Below are 16,559 nucleotides of genomic sequence, written 5' to 3' on the forward strand. Positions count from 1 at the left end.
TTATATCAAATTAACATAATGTGTAAATATTGAGGGTTAAATTTATTATTATACTAAAATTTGAACTACCACATCATCTCCCCATCACAAAGTTAATCAATTTTAATGAAATTGGATAAAAAAACGACAAAGGCGATTAGATAGATGATAATTTATAACTTTTTATATTTAAATGATCAAAAAGAAATTTAAGGCTAGTTTAGCAATATTTTTTAAGAGTGCTTTTGAAAAGTGATGTGGAAAAGTTTTTTTGAAAAGTTTGGTTTAAAATTTAAGTGTTTAGCATTACTATCAAAAATAAAAAAATATTTTTGAGAAATAAAATATCCATTTTAGACGTGTTCTTATCAAGTAACAAATATGCATTTAAATAATATTTAAATTAGTTAATATTATTATATTTTAGTAAGAATATAAAAATTTATTATAACTTGTTGTTAATATTTTAATATATGAAATATAAATTTTAAATATTTTTAAGTAATAAATATTAATTATTTATAAAATTTAATTAGAATATAAAAAATATATTTTAATATTTAGATATAACCATTAAATTTTTGTAATTAGTATTTTAAAAAATATTTTTTTATTTTTAATTAATGATTTTAACACATTTGTAATTAAGCACCAAGAAAAAAGGGAAAGTACTATCTTATTGGAGGAGTCAAAAAGTAATTAAGCACCAAAAGTGCTTTTGGGAGAGGAAAAATAAAAAAATTTTAGTTTCTCCTTTTCAAAGTGCTTTTGAAAAATTTCAGCAAAAAACAGCTTGTTTAGCACAGTTTTTCTTTCAAAAGTGCTTTTGGAGCCAGAAGTATTTTTTTTAAGCACTACTAAACAAGCCCTTAAGCATAGTTGGGTGACTTGCTATGAATGAAAAAAAAAATTCTTCCTAATTTGCCATCTTTCTTACCCAACACACAAATAGAAAGAAAAAGTAGAGTATTTTTTAAAGGTTAAATTTTGTTATTAGTCTCTATATATTATGCGTAAGCTGCGAGTTTTATATTATACTTTAATTTGATCATTTTTATTCCTCATACTTTTTTAAAATTTTAAAATTTCAATCATGACTTAATAATAGTGTTAAATTTGTTGAGTTATACTATTTTCAAAATCTTATGTAACAATCATATTATCACATGTGTAATGCTATATCAACTTGCTATTTCTACACAATAGTCACAGAAAGCCCATGTTATTTTTGTTTAGTTGATGTATTTAATGGTTATTATCTCAGTTAGGATTTAAATTTCAAAATTCGAAATGCATAGGGACTGAAAAGGATCAAATTGAAGATGGACTAAATTTATAACTTTAAGGGCTAGTAGTAGATTTTGACCTAGTAAATTCAACTATTACAGTTTTATTCAAGACGAAAATTTCAAAATTCAAAAAGTAAAAATATTAAATTTGACCGATTTGAAAAATAAAAGGATTAAAATTAACCAAAATTGAATATAAGACTAAATCTACAACTTATGCATAATACAATAATTAATAGCAAATTTTGACTTTTTTAAAATTAAAAACAGAAGAACAGAGGGATTGAAAGCAAAGTTAGATCCTGAAAATAATTCTATGCACGGTTAAGATAACATATAAATATAATGTTATTGAATCCCGTATGTTAGCTTGATAGTCAGGGTATTTACTGCCTCAAGTGTGGTTTAGTTTTAAATGACGTAAGTCATGTTAATGTTAGGACTTTAACCGTAATTCAACAAGAAAATATAAAAAACAATGTTATTTGACAGGTAGGGATGAATTTGTTAATAATTACAAATCGGGTATTCCTTAGCGTAAAAAAAAAAAACAACAGAAGGAAGACAAAAACTACAGAGAGATTCGCAAAAGATATGGCTTCTTACGAAATATAGTTTATTCTTGAATTTCCCCTTCTTATCACGTTATCACTCGATTTCTATTTAATCCCTAAGAAAAAACCCTAATTTTCAGCTTTCCTCCTCGATTTCCTTATACCTGAGGAAAGATGGGGACGAGCTTAAACGACAACGAATCATCACTTGCTCGCATCAAACAGTTAGAACATGGTACAACATTCTTTTAATTTATGCTATTGTTGTTGTTTTGCCCCATTTATTTATTTATTTATTTTTGAATTTGTGGTTTGTAGAGCGTGACGAATTGCGTAAAGATATAGAGCAATTGTGTATGCAACAAGCTGGGCCAAGCTACCTTGGTGTGGCCACTAGAATGCATTTTCAGAGGTTTAATTTTTATTTTTATCTCGATATTTGATTGATAGATTCATTTTTTTGTTTCTTTTTCCTTTTTTTTTCTGGGTTTGTTTATCGAAAAATTAATGCCCTATTAGGACAGCTGGATTAGAGCAGGAGATTGAGAATTTGAGAAAGGAATTAGCTGCTTGTGTCCGGAATAACCAAAATCTTCAAGAGGAGCTTTGTGAAGCTTATCGAATTAAAGTATGTTTTTCTTTTTCGTTCTCAGTTATGTTATTTTGCCTTAACCTCTTGTACGAGTTGATGTGATTGCTTTCTTGTTTACAGACTCAGCTGGCTGATCTACATCGTGAGGAGGCTGCTAAGGTATTTCCCTTGTTTCTCTCATTGTGTGCAGTTTTCGTTTTTGTGCTATTATGTTGCTTCATGTGTGTTTTAGTGAATGAATGGAATTCCAGCTTGGGTTTTTCATTTGTCTCACTAATTTGTTTCTGTTTCTTTATCCAGAATGTGGAAGCTGAGAAGCAGGTTAAGTTTTTCCAAGGTTGTGTGGCAGCTGCTTTTGCTGAACGGGATCATTCAATATTGGAGGTTCTTCCCATAATTAGTTTAAGCTTAGTGCGTTTGTGATTGGCCTCTTGTTATTGTATACTATTTTATAAATGTTCCCTGAGTTTCAAGATTCTACATGGATGGTAACAGGCTGAGAAGGCTAAGGAAAAGGAGGAGCTTATGGCTCAGAAGTTTAATGAGTTTCAGTCAAGGTATTCTTATATCTTTCTAGGAATCACTCACTTTTGGGTTTGGGGAGATTGCTGCCACTATTGTTGCTTTCTGTTTCATGTATGGTGGTGGGCTTTTGGAAGGAAAAATTTGGAGTGTTAAGAACATATATATGAACTCGAGAAATTATTTTATTTAAAATTTAAATTTCAGATTTGATCCAAATTGATTGAACTCTTTCATTTGGATAATCTTTGAACATTTGTAATACAGGATAGAAGAGCTTGCATCAAATTGTCTTGAACAGAGCAGATGTAATGATGCACTGCAAATTGATCTTGCAAAACAGAAAGAGGAAAATGAAACTTTAACGAAGGTAACAGTTAGAATTCTTTATGTTGTTATCTTGAGCTGATTTCTTAACTAAGAGTTGTGCCTTCTTGAATTAATATTATTGTATACGTTACATAGTGATTTTGTTGGTATTGATACCAAAGATGGTTGATAACCTACTTTGATCCTGTCTCCATGCTATCCAGAAGATGTGATTTAGGTTGAATAGATTAGATTATAGATCATTTTACTCTATTTTGGTTCTTGAGAATTGATCTGTTTGCTTGGAACTACAATAATTGCTTGTATTCTCTTTATGGATTGAAAATTATCTTTTTAAAAGTTTTCTCCTAATACAAGGTGGGGGGGGGGGAAGAGACAAGAAAATAAAAGAAGGATACTAATAAGAAGCAATGCCTCCCGGAATAGTGCCACATGCACCTTGTCATTTTTTGTTACGGATCACAGCCTGCTTCACATATTACCTTGATAGTTCCTACCACTAGCATTATTATTGCTTTACTAGTTAGTCTATTTACCATTTAGCCTTTTTCTTCAAATGAAAACTGAATAGCTTTATTTCAGGGTCGCACTGTCTTTTACATGATCTTTATTTGCTGTTTTTCTTTGTTCCTTTAACTTTATTACTTTAAAAGGGCTTACGCATTTTCTTACCTTTTGTAAATTTGGGACAGGTTATCAACAAGTTTTATGAGATCAGGCAAGGAACTATTGGGGAAGTAGAGGATGCTAGTTTGGATGATAAATGTGCTTGTCTTTTACATGATCCTGGAGAAATGTGGAGTTTCAATGATTCTTCCACCGCTAAATACATTGTGAGTTCCATTAAATTCTAAATGTTTCTCTATTAGGTTTTGCAGTGACCTTATTGTAAATAATTTAAATTAACATTATATAATGTCTTTTCTTAGTTCCCCCCTCCCCCATTATTTAATATCTAGTATTTCCTTGTTACTTTGGACTATTAATGCTATGGACAAAGGTGCCTAGATGTCTATGATTTTTTGAACTCCAAAATTAAACGTTAGAATCCAGTATATTGGCTTTGTTTTGTTTTTTCCTGCTTGTGTTGTTAAAATAGATCAATTGGATACTAGATCCAATGCGCATGTTCTACATCACGTTTCCATATAATGTTAATTAAACTTGTCCTTGGCTGCCAAGACTAATATGGTGAGAGGCTTCGAAAAGTTTTCAGATTTAAATAAAAATTTAAACTTTCTTTAGATTGAATTTTATTTCAACCTGCAACTTGAATAACTTTTCCTCAGACAGAGTTCATTGGAAGAAGAGCTGGAAAGAGTAAGGAGCTCTGTCGATGATCTTCGAAACAAGTTGCGAGTGGTATGAATTTGTTTGAGGTTCAAAGGCTTGCTTTACATGTTTCATATTGATAAAAATTGATTATTGATATATAGGGCTTGGAGATTGAAAATCATTTGAAGAAAAAAGTTCGTGGACTGGAAAGAAAGAAAGTGAGTCGTTACAGCCTTGATGTTTTCCTTTTTAATTTCTTTTCTATGGTTAAATCCTTGACCTTATGAATTTTATGCAGATCACTTCAGACAGAATGATTTTGGACAGGGTCACAGAACTACGCCATTATCATTCTGAGCACAAAGTTCAAATTATGAATTTACTTGATATGGAAAAATCACATATCAAAAGATTTGTTGAGCTAGTTGAAGAAAAAATTAGGCAATTTGATGCAAGAGGGCAAAATGTGCACTGTGTCCTCAAACCAGATGAATATGAGCATGTAGATGTACATCTAAGTACTGATGCTGAAGCCGAGTTGGTATCTAAGGTTTGTTACTTAGAGATTAATTGCTTGTTTGTTCTCTCTCTTATTGTTGCATTTATGTCAAAACCTAGTGCTATCTTTTTCTCAGGGCTTTGAATGATGCAGTTTTTTTTGAAAGAAACATCCTGAGCTGCTTAAATCCTCCAGTCCTAGCTATGAGTTATAGAAAGATAAATTGATTGATATTTATTTTTGGTTTGAGTATTTTTGTTTCATTTTATGTTTTCTTTTGGTGTTTTATTTTGAGTATTGACTTTGTTGTCTTTTGAAGCTAAAGCATTTGCTTTTGGAAGTTCTAATTTTTCAGGAATAGCAACTGCAGACTGACAGAAAAAAGAACTTTTCTCACTAACGTTTTTTGAAGAAAGTTACATGAACCTGTTATGTTAAAACCCATATTTTAACTTTGACAAATTTTGACCAACTAAAAACCATTCATATTTATAGCATTTACTAAGGGCGTGTTTAGATGTAAGGATGCTGGCTGTGGTTATTATTTCACTGTCATTGTACCATGTAGTTTCAAGTTGTGATTTCTATTTACATCTGTCATATTTGTAGGGGGATGTGCTGAATTTAAATATTGCTGAGACTAAAGCTCATGCCGCAGAAGCCCTTGCACAGGCATTGCAAGAAAAGGTTTTAGACGTATCTTCTGTCTATAGTCTGGTTTCTGGTAATTTGTACATTTCTATTTATATCCATCATATTTTGTAGAGGGATGTGCTGGATAATATTGCTGAGAGTAAAGGTGATGCCTCAGAAGCCCTTGCACAGGCATTGCAGGAAAAGGTTTCAGACGATTCTTCTGTCTATAGTCTGGTTTCTGGTAATTTATACATTTTGTTTTCTCATCCTTTAAATCTTCTGTCAGGTGGCAACACTGTTACTTTTATCACAGCAGGAAGAAAGACATTTACTGGAGAAAAATATTAATGCAGCTCTTCAGAAAAAAGTAGATGAGCTTCAGAGAAATTTGCTTCAAGTAACTTTCTCAGTTCAACTTCTGATTGATTCACATTTTATTTTCTGTAGTCATTTGTTACTGCACATAAATGAATGATCATATTTTTCCTGAACTAACATTTAGTGTGTGACTTTGCTTAGAGGCCTTAATACTACGGACTAGATTTATGAGGTCTATTTGGTTCAAGTCCATGGGACCTTTTAGAAAAAAAAAATTACGAGTTTCAAGAAATACTATCTGTTGAAGACTTGGAGGATTTTGTTACATTTCCTTCTTGTATGGGAACAACAAGTCCCCTCATTTGGTCTTCAGCATTGATCTTTAGTTTGAATTACTGTTATTTACAGCATACACTTTGTCCCTACTTGGTTGTTAAATGGCTTCTATCTTTAGTTGCATTGTACCCTTTGCTTCAAAATGAACTTTTAAGAAATTTGTTGAACTCAGGTTACCAATGAAAAGGTGAAGGCTCTCTTGGAGTTGGCACAATTTAAGCGGAAATATCAGTTATTGCAAGAGTAAGATTGTCTTCTTTGTTTCATAATACTGTTATGTTGTTATTATTATCTTATTATACATTTATGTTCTCGTGAGTAGCTCCAAGTTGGATAGTAATTATATCAGGCTGCCCTTATCATGAATAAATGAATGATTTAGATAAGGAATGGATTTGTCAAGCTTTTTTTCTGACAAATGATCATTTCTCAACAATTCAGGACAGGCAAAATCCTCTTCTAGTTGTCCTTTCTTTATTCACATATCTGGAGATCTTTACTTTGTCCCTCTTTTTTCTTGGTTTCTTAAAGTTCTAGCATCTTATCTTTGAGCAATATATTTCTTAGAAGGTGACGCTTTGTGCAGGAAAATCAATAATGAGGTGAAGCAAGGGAATGTTTTGGCTGAAGTTGCTGACAGAAGAATTGCTACTTATGAAAGAGATGGAAAGCTAAAGAGTCTGCTAAAGAAAACATATTTGAGACGTTGGGTTGGTGCACCAGATACTGGGGGAAATGAAGCTGAAGCTTCGCCAAATAGCATGGATTTCGTTAGGTATCAGTAAATATCATGGATATTTGAATTGCATGGCATGCAACATCTGATTCTAAGATAGGTTGTTCTTATGCATGCAAATTGTAAAGTGATTTCTTCTACTTGTATAATGGATACTTGACATGGATTATGTTATTACTATTCTTCTTCTAGAATGAGAATTGAAAATGCTACACTCAAGGAGAGCATGGAAAGTTTGGACCACCTGACTTCTACACTTCATAGATTGCGTCTTTCACTTCTGAAGGTAATCTTTCAGCGTTTCTTCACGCATACAAACATAGTATCAAGAATGTTAAAGGCTTGCTGTTTCTTTGCTACGGACTTGGGTGGAATGTTATGTTCCATATATTTTAGATGGATGATTTGAAGCTAATTTGTATTCAGCTGTTATATCTTTCTTATTTTTTGAATCATATGACAAATAACAAAGTTATATTCGGTTTTCTAGGTAACAGAGTCGATAAATTCTAAAGATACTGATACTAATGCATCAGAACTTGATGAGATCATTACTGAGGCAAAACTTGTGAAGACAGCACTAGGCAGCTCCCTGCCCATTAGTTGGTCAGCTGAGGGAGATGGTGAATCTATTGGAGAAAGCATAGACACTGAGACAGGCGATATGTTTGAGGATTCTGGTGGTCAGAAAATAGATTCAGTTACTGCAGCAGGGTTTGAGATGCTGGATCTGCTAATACTTGCTGCTCAGGTATTAAAGGGAAAAAACCAAACCTGCTCTTTAACCACACCCTGATATTATTCTGGTACCTGCTCACTCTCGATTTCAACTTCGACATACATACATGTGGTCCAAACTGTTTGTATTGAACAATTAGGAATTGTTGAAGAAAACAAAGTTCTCGGTTTCCCTCACCGCAGCCTGCTGGCAGGTAAGAAAAGCAAAATTTGTGCAAAATGGGGGATAATGATGGGAGGAATTACATGGCTATGTCAACAGTTATCTTTTTTATTGTAATTACTACATTACAATGTAAAAAAGGTGTTGTCAACATATAAAAAAAAGGGGGGGGTGTTTGAGCAGTATCTCCCCATCTACCATATATCTTTTGTAATTAACCTTTTTCTTTTCCTAATATACAGTGATGTTTGTTGTGTTAAGACCTTAGCCTTTGCCTTGTCTTGAAGCTAAATATGCACATGCACCTATATGATGGTTTAACTAATAGTATAGGGACTCAATAATGTTTCATCTGTTTCAAAACTGTATCAGACAATATGAGACATTTAATAATTGCAAAAATAATGTAATAAGTAAGCATATTTAAATACAATTATTTCATGTTTAAGTTTTAAACATATTTAATATTTTGTGGTACATGAGATGCCTACACTGACTACCAGCTACATTGTTGAATTAACACTCTTAACACAGGTTTTACTTTTACAACCCAAAATCTGTGGGTCCACAAACATGACATCCCATGAACTACATGTAAAGATAGTTTTGGTTGGAAAATTCTACCGTGTGCTCAAAAAATAAATGTTATCAGAGCATTAGAAATATTAGTATTGATATATTAGAAATTTTTGGTATGCATTTTTCTTTCTGAGTGTACAAATTTTGTAACTTTTGTTCCATTCTAATATCTATTATTATTAAGCAATTTTTTTTGGTAAACTATAAAAGTAGTTATTTTTATTTGTCTCTGATTACACTTAGTCACTTATGTTTGAAATGTTACATTTTAATAACTTATGTTATTGTTTTGTTATGAAGTGATCACTCTACCGTTAAGCTCCGTTACCTCCCTAATGACGGTCTTATGTGGCAGTCCAAATAAGTTTTAAATGCCAACTTGGATGTCCTACGTGGTAGCTCAAATTAAATTTATTTAATTAAAAACCTATTTTCATCCCAACAACTGGACATCTAAGTTTGCTTTTAAAACCCATTTGGGCTGCCATGTAGGACTGCCGTTAGGGAGGTACCGAATTTTAATGGTAGAGTGACTACTTTGTAACAAAACGATAGCGTAAGTGACTAAAACGTAACATTTCAAACATAAGCGACTAAAATGTAATATGAGGTAAACAAAAATGACTATTTTTGTAGTTTACCCATTTTTAATATTTTATATTTTAATAATTAAATGGATCATTGTATTGGTTTATACAAATTATAAACTTTTATTTGTTCAGTTTAAGCAAAGGATATAGGGAAAATAAATCTATCGGTTGATACAAGATGTGTTGATGAAAATTATGGCAAGTTCATTCTATGGTGGTGCTGAGTGCTACTAATAGTGTTCATGGAGAGCTTAGATTGGGTGGAGTTGATATAGGAAGAGAGTCTTGAAGCCTTTTTGGTGATGGGAGGATCTTATATAGAGAGGGAAGTATGGAGGGCATCATTAGGATGCTATAGATGAGACCTCAGAGTAAGGTGGTAAATAGTCTGAACATGGAGTTATAACAATAGTTCCTAGTTGGGAGGAATATTATAAAATGATTTTTGTCAAGATGATGTTTCTATCTTTTGTTTATGGTGATATGGATATTCTATTGTTGTAGCCTTGACTATTTGAAAAGAAAAGAAAAAAAAACCTTTTGAGCCTGTCAAAAGAATCTTGCCAAACCAGTAGAAGTAATAGTAGATGCATGTAGAGGTGATTCTAGTGAAGCAGACTCGAAGAGACAAAATGAGATGCTTGTATGCAAATTTGGCAAAGCGAGCCTAAAGAGGTAAAATAAGACATTTAGAGATGAATCTGGTGAAGCAGACTTATAAAGAGGCAAAATGAGATGCCTTAGAGGCGAACTTGCGAAGCGAGCTTGAAGAGACAAAATAAGACGCCTAAGAGGTGAATTTGGTGATATGTGCTTGAAGATGCAAAATAAGACGTGTTGATGATGAATTTAGCAAAGCAGACTTGAAGAGGCAAAATGTTTGGTCATACTGTAAATTTGAAGCTCGATAGAATCCTTTGTGATTTGGGAGAATTGGTTTGTATCCAAGGGGGAATTGTACACTACTAGACTTCAAGATTTTTTTTCGACATCCTTTTTAAAGGCATCAAGAGGGACAATTCATTTCTCCTTAACATTGGGATTCTTTTCCTGTTATCCCTTTTAGGGCATCAAGAGGGGCATCAAGAGGGGTTGTATCTCTCTCATTGGCATTAAGATTTTTTATCACATCTTTTTTAGGGCATTAAGGGGACTGTACCTCAAACTTTTGCATTGAGAACCCTCATGCAAGGGTGGAGGCAAGGGAGTAGGTAATGCCCTTGCCCCCCATCCCCAACATGATAAATTTGTCCCTTAGCCTTTTTAAAATTTATAAAATACAAATAAATATAGTGATAAAATTATATCTGGGTTCTTTCAAAAATTTATTATTCAATTTCGGTCCCCTTAAATAATATTCTAGCTTTTTCCCTACCTTCAAGATTATGCATAAGTGATGTAGGGTAAGAATATCAAAATAAGTCTCTTTAGAAGAGCCTCAAGGACCACGATTAATGATGAAGAATAGTTAATATCTTTTATGAATGACAATGGAATACCTTAGAATCATAATACTTAATTTCTGTTATCTATAGGTTGTTTTGGTGTGGTTTCCATCAATTTTTTATTTTTTCAAGTGAATCTCGATAGCTTTTAAGACTTATCATTTTATCAAATGTAGCTTCTCTAGCATACAATAAGGATATTAACAACCTTTTCTCTTGACCCATATGCTTAATAGTGGATAAGCATTAATACAATAAATAATAACTTGAGTTTGAACACATGGTTGTTGTGTGTCCCTAGTGTGCAAGGGTTGCTCTTAGTAGTAAGCACTTGATGTGCAGAGCGTGACTTTGTTGGCAGCTCTTTAGTAGCAAGGCGACCCCTTTTTGTGGCACGAGGGTGACCCCTTAATAGGAGGGGGAGGCTCCTTTTTAGCGGCACGAGAGTGACCCCTTAATAAGAGGGGGAGGCTCCTTTTTAGCGAACTTTTTCTAGTTAGTCTCTTTTTTAGTTAGCCAAATGACCCCAAAAAATAATTATTTACATAAATAATTTTGGTTCAAAAATAATCATTTAAATGACCTGAAATAAACAGTAAAATTGGGTTATGGGGACTAGATGGCCGGCACCACTATTTTTCTGTTAAAAAAATAATTTTTTGGGTATTAGACATTAAGTGGCCGACACCCATATATTTTTTTCAAATCATATCATATTGGTATATATTTATACTAGTATTTAAAAAAATTTGGGATGCTAGCACACTAATGGCTAACACCCCTTTATCTAATTAAAAAAAAATATATTTTGGGCATGTCAAATGTCGGCCAACAAAGGCCCATGCTGACCCAACAAAAGGGGATGACAATATTGCAACATTAACCCCTCCTCGTTTTCTCATTTTTTTCATTTCCCAAGTTTGATTACAAATTTTATATTTTAAAATAATATTAGACTATTTATCATGTTGTTAATTATTATCGCATCATTCACAATATTATTAAATTTAAAAATTAATTTAAATTTTAATATGCACAATTAAATTAGATTTTTTCCATAAAATTAGAACATGTTTTAATGATTTTTATCTTTTATAATAATACAAATAAACATTGCTAAATTATTGTTTCTTTTATTTTAAAAAATAATGTGTAATATATTTATAAATTTAGAAACAATTAAATAGTATTTAAAATTAATTTTAAATAGACTTAAAATTTTTAAATTTAGAAACAACGTATAATATATTTATAAAAGAAACGTGTAATTTATAAATATCATTTAATTGTTTCTAAATTTATAAATATATTACACATTATTTTTTAAAATAAAAGAAACAATAATTTAACAATGTTTATGAATGCCATTAAGTGGATGTTCAACCTTTCATCTTTTTGTAACCCCTTTCCTATTTATGTATTAGAAAATGAAGAGTCTAATCTCTCTCTCTCTCTCTCTATATATATAGGAGTATACTACTTGTAATGGTGATAGACATGAAGAGAAATGAAATAAAAACCCCTCTTATTCTCATCTATTATTCTTGTGTTCTTTACATTATTATTACTATTTTATAACAGTAATGTTTATTTGAATTATTATAAAAGATGAAAATTATTAAAGCAGATTTAATTTTTTGGAAAAAAATTAATTTAATTGTGCATATTAAATTTAAATTATTTTTTTTAAATTTAATAATAATGTGAATGATGCAATAATAATTAGTAACATGATAAGTAGTCCAATATCATTTTAAAATATAAAATTTGTAATCAAATTTGAGAAATAAAAAAGATAGGAAAACGAGGAGGGGTTAATGTTGCAATATTCTCATCCCCTTTTGTTGGACATGGGCCTTTGTTGGCTGGCACCAAACATGCCCAAAATATCTTTTTTTTTTTAATTAGATAAAGGGATGTCGGCCATTAGTATGCCAACATAAAAAAATTATTTTTTATCTGATAAAGGGGTGCCGACCATTAGTGTGCCAGCACCCCAATTTTTTTTTTAAAAATATTAGTATAAATATATACCAGTATGATATGGTTTGAAAAAAAATACATGGGTGCCGACCATCTAGTGTCTATAACCTTAATTTTTTTAACAAAAAAATAGTAGTGCCGGCCATCTAGTCCACATAGCCCAATTTACTATTCATTTCAAGTTATTTAATTGACAGTTATTGAACCAGAATCATTTACGTAAATAAATATTTTGGGGTCATTTGGGTAAAATAGCTCCTTTGCCTAGTTCTCTATTTTTGCTAACCCTTCTAGCTAACTCTTCTAGTTAACTCTCATTTTAACTAGGCTTTTTTTTTAGGTAACCACTTTTTAATTAAGTCTTCCGACGGGTCCCTTATTTTGGCGAACTCTTTTGGCTAGTTCTTTTTCTTTTTAGTTAATCCTGCGCAAGTCTTTATATTTTACCTTACTATCTTCTAGAATTTCATGGTTTTGCATTTTAAGAATATTTTTGTTTGGTAGAGAAAAAACTTCTTTTTTTGGTTCTCATACACAATATCAATTGTTGGTCCAAAATTTGGTGATGAAGGTTGCTTGTGATTCACACTATAGTGATGTTAAAAGCCACTAGCAATGTTTATGAAGATCATGTGAGTTGAGATTTGGGTAGGATACTGATATAAGAAGTCTTTTAAGCCATTTTTGTAATAATGTTTATGAAGATTGGGTGAGTTGAGATTTGGGTAGGATACTGATATAAGAAGTCTTTTAAGCCATTTTTGTAATAATGTTTATGAAGATTGGGTGAGTTGAGATTTGGGTAGGATACTGATATCAGAAGAGTCTTTTAAGCCATTTTAGTAATAATTAAGATGGGATAGATAGGACCTTTAACTAGGGTAAGCCTTTTTAGTAATGGGAAAAAGGAGGAGAGCTTGACATAGGTTTCCATTGAATAATGTCCTACCACAAAGGGTGGCTGTAGAGGTATAGAGTACTTCGTTAGGTTATGATAGATGATAGGTTTAAGTTGGTGGAGATATAACAAGTCTCTCTGCTTTTAGAATTTTCTTTTTTATATCATTTAAGTATAATTGCTATACACACAACTAAATTATCATACAAGTTAAACCTATAGATCAATCCCCACGTCCTGGAGATAGAATGAATACCTTTAACCAATGAGTTTAATGTTGGGTGTGCTTTTAGAATTTAGTTTATATTCTTGTATAATCAAAATTAAAGTTAAACTGATAATATTATATATAAATTTTCGTTAAATTTAAAAAATTAAAGTATAAGAGCATAATTAAATTATAAACTAATAATATTCTCTTTGTTCATTTATGCTAAAATAAATATTTGGTTTTTGGTTTATATAAATTTCTTTTAGAATAAAAAAGTTATCAATACTCTATAAAGCAAAAATTACAGATTTAAGGTTCAATGATATTGACTTTGGTGAGATTGAAAGTAATAGTGATAGTAGAATTAATGAAAGAATCTTTATTTTTCAAAAGCTGAATCCACTTGGAACATATCACCTCAATCCCATCTTTGAAAGTGGGAAATTTATGTAACATATTATGAACCAAGAATAATATCTGGATCAAAGAAAAAAAATAAAAAGAACCCCATTGCAGAAAATCAACACAGCAATGACATTGGATCGTTTTACAAAGTTTTTTTCATTGAAGCAGCAGTGATGCACACTGAGATCATTACGACTCAGCTGCAATCTCCGTGGTTGTGGTTGTGGTTGATGTTGCAGCAGGGGCAGGAACCTTATTGGCGGCGGTGGCGGCTTGTTTCTCTCGTTCGGTCTCGAGTTGGCTGTAGTTTCCTTTCTCCTTGAAGAGTTGGATATGGTGATGTTTGCAGTAGAGTTTACCTTCATGTGCTATATAGTTTGATGGGCTAATGGTACACCCTCCATGGGTACACTTGAAGCAGCTCTTGTGGTATATTGTCCCATTCACAGTAACCTTCAAACAAAAACAATAATGAATCATATTCGAATAACCCGAGAATCACTGGAGGCCGAGATAAAATTGAAAAGCTTTGAAGGGCCAATGCTAAAAAAATTGTATTAAAATAATTTAAATTAAATTTTTAACTCTTGAGAGGGGCAAAAATGCAGTTTTTTCTATTTAACAGAGAAGCCAGAAAGGATTAAATTAAATTATAAATATTTAAGAGGGACTAAAATTGAAAATTTACTATTTAACCAAGGTCCGGGTGTAATCATAGTGGCAAGCTTGAGCTCTACTCATATATTAATTTCTAAGCTAGAGCTAAACTCAAAACAATCATCGAACTCAAGTTCAAGCTTTGATTAAGTTCGTTTATCAATTTTCATATCAAAAATCAATTAAGTTCGTTTGTAAGTAAGCTCTCTCTATATAATAAGGGCAAAATATAATTTTATAATAAAAAAGTATACTAAAAGGTAAAGTTCAATTAGGCTCGCAAGTTGTTCAAATCGAGTATTACAACGCTTAAATTCAACTTGACTGGTAGCTCAAGTTCAGCTCGATAATTACCAAATCGAACTTGAATAACATGTGACCACCAGTATCAGACACGAGTGATTGAGCATGTGTCAAACACGAGTACTAAAAAAACAAATAAGTATTGGAGTAAAATAGGTTAATACTTACCCTCTCAATTGGATAAGCAGTCTTAGAACAGGCCGCACATTTTTCTCTGGTGCCACCAAACGAGTTCATCACTTTCAGTGCACTCTGATGGATCAAATTCAATACAAAATCAATAGAAAAACAAAAAAAAAATCTTATATCATGGTGAAAAATAAAACATACATACATACATACATACAGTTAGTTTTGAAGAATTACCTCACTATCGATTTGTCTTTCAGGTTTGACAACCTTTGGTGTTCCTGAAAGAATATTGAAAAGAAATATATTATATATATAGCAGATTGTTTGATAGAGTGAAACATTATTAAATAAATAGAGAAATAAAAGACCTTCAAAACTCTTGTCAAGACTGCCAGTTCTCTTGAAGAGTTGATCATAGTGTGGCCTGCAGTATAGCACCCCTTCAAATGAGTTGTAGTTGCTAAGCTGCACAATTTTAAAAATAAAATTAAAATGATAAATAAAATGATTTCTTGAAGATTTACCATATTAGTGTACTCAGTATATATATATACAAACAGTGGCGGAGTAAGATGTTAATCGGGGGAAAGTTAAAAATCTTATATATACAAAGGGAGAAATTAAAAAAATCTTAAACCTTGAGGGAGTCTACTTATATTTTTGGGAGGGTCATAGTATATTTATAAAGGATTAAATTGAAAAAATCTTTGATTTAACGTACATGGACTAATTTACCTATTTTTTGAGTAGAGAAGACAAAATGTAATCTGAATCTTAGTATAGGGGCCTTCATGGTATTTTTACCAATTTATGATCAAACATTTTTGAAAACAGTTAATGAAAATTTCATTTTTGAGGGACCAAAATACAATTATATCATATATCAATTCTAGTGATTAGAAAAAGAAAGAAATACCTTGAGGGTACCCTTGCAATGGTGGCAACGGAAGCAAGCCTTATGAAAAACCCTATTATCAGCCGTCAACTTATCCACCAGATAAACAGTCTTGTTGCATGCATTGCATTTTTGTTGAGTTCCTTGGAATGTCGCCATATTTTATTTCTTTTTCAACACAGATCACCCAAAATTTTTTGTTTCTTTTTGTGGAAGAACCCCAAAAAGATCAGCAAGGCAGGAAAAAAAGAGTGAAACCAGTCGTTTTGAATTGATTTTCTCAAAACCCAAATCTTTCACTCTTTTTCTTCCTTTGCCTTTCCGATCTGATTTCAACGATTTGCTCCTCTGCTTCCAAGCTTTAAATCCTGTTTATTAATGGCTGTGAAAAAAGCAGGGGTGACCAAAAATATTGTGGACGGCAGTGAATTGAGGGCAAAAGTTATAGGAATTTACAGATGATTTTGATATTTTAAGGAAAAATGATCTCACTT

At 31.8% G+C, this 16,559-nt stretch overlaps 2 protein-coding genes across 2 annotated transcripts; one reads left to right on the forward strand and one right to left on the reverse strand.

Moving 5' to 3' along the window:
* The first annotated feature begins 1,813 nt into the window (after positions 1 to 1,813).
* On the forward strand, positions 1,814 to 8,227 carry LOC107945156 (myosin-3). The gene is made up of 18 exons (XM_016879015.2): positions 1,814 to 2,057; positions 2,141 to 2,234; positions 2,342 to 2,450; positions 2,535 to 2,573; positions 2,715 to 2,798; positions 2,910 to 2,971; positions 3,204 to 3,306; positions 3,959 to 4,099; positions 4,560 to 4,628; positions 4,703 to 4,759; positions 4,840 to 5,091; positions 5,650 to 5,727; positions 5,806 to 5,880; positions 5,963 to 6,073; positions 6,503 to 6,573; positions 6,917 to 7,105; positions 7,259 to 7,352; positions 7,557 to 8,227. Exons 1-18 carry the CDS (start codon positions 1,997 to 1,999, stop codon positions 7,860 to 7,862), a joined length of 1,995 nt encoding a protein of 664 aa, XP_016734504.2. The 5' UTR covers positions 1,814 to 1,996; the 3' UTR covers positions 7,863 to 8,227.
* A 5,810-nt stretch (positions 8,228 to 14,037) lies between these two features.
* Positions 14,038 to 16,559, reverse strand: LOC121202793 (LIM domain-containing protein WLIM1). Its single transcript, XM_041090939.1, has 5 exons — positions 16,087 to 16,559; positions 15,539 to 15,635; positions 15,405 to 15,448; positions 15,207 to 15,290; positions 14,038 to 14,531 (listed from the first exon to the last, which is right to left on the reverse strand). The coding sequence occupies exons 1-5, from the start codon at positions 16,222 to 16,224 to the stop codon at positions 14,268 to 14,270; spliced, it is 627 nt and encodes a 208-aa protein (XP_040946873.1). The 5' UTR covers positions 16,225 to 16,559; the 3' UTR covers positions 14,038 to 14,267.

The sequence above is a fragment of the Gossypium hirsutum genome, chromosome D04 (assembly GCF_007990345.1).
Source record: "Gossypium hirsutum isolate 1008001.06 chromosome D04, Gossypium_hirsutum_v2.1, whole genome shotgun sequence".
In the NCBI taxonomy this organism is placed as follows: Eukaryota; Viridiplantae; Streptophyta; class Magnoliopsida; order Malvales; family Malvaceae; genus Gossypium; species Gossypium hirsutum.

Coding starts and splice junctions, on each gene's coding strand:
- LOC107945156 (XM_016879015.2), top strand. CDS start 1,997: ATGGGGACGAGCTTAAACGACAACGAATCATCACTTGCTCGCATCAAA. Junction 2,058..2,140: donor CATCAAACAGTTAGAACATG/GTACAACATTCT, acceptor TGTGGTTTGTAG/AGCGTGACGAATTGCGTAAA. Junction 4,100..4,559: donor CTTCCACCGCTAAATACATT/GTGAGTTCCATT, acceptor TTCCTCAGACAG/AGTTCATTGGAAGAAGAGCT.
- LOC121202793 (XM_041090939.1), bottom strand. CDS start 16,224: ATGGCGACATTCCAAGGAACTCAACAAAAATGCAATGCATGCAACAAG. Junction 15,636..16,086: donor ATTGCAAGGGTACCCTCAAG/GTATTTCTTTCT, acceptor AAAATTGTGCAG/CTTAGCAACTACAACTCATT. Junction 15,449..15,538: donor TCTTGACAAGAGTTTTGAAG/GTCTTTTATTTC, acceptor ATATTCTTTCAG/GAACACCAAAGGTTGTCAAA.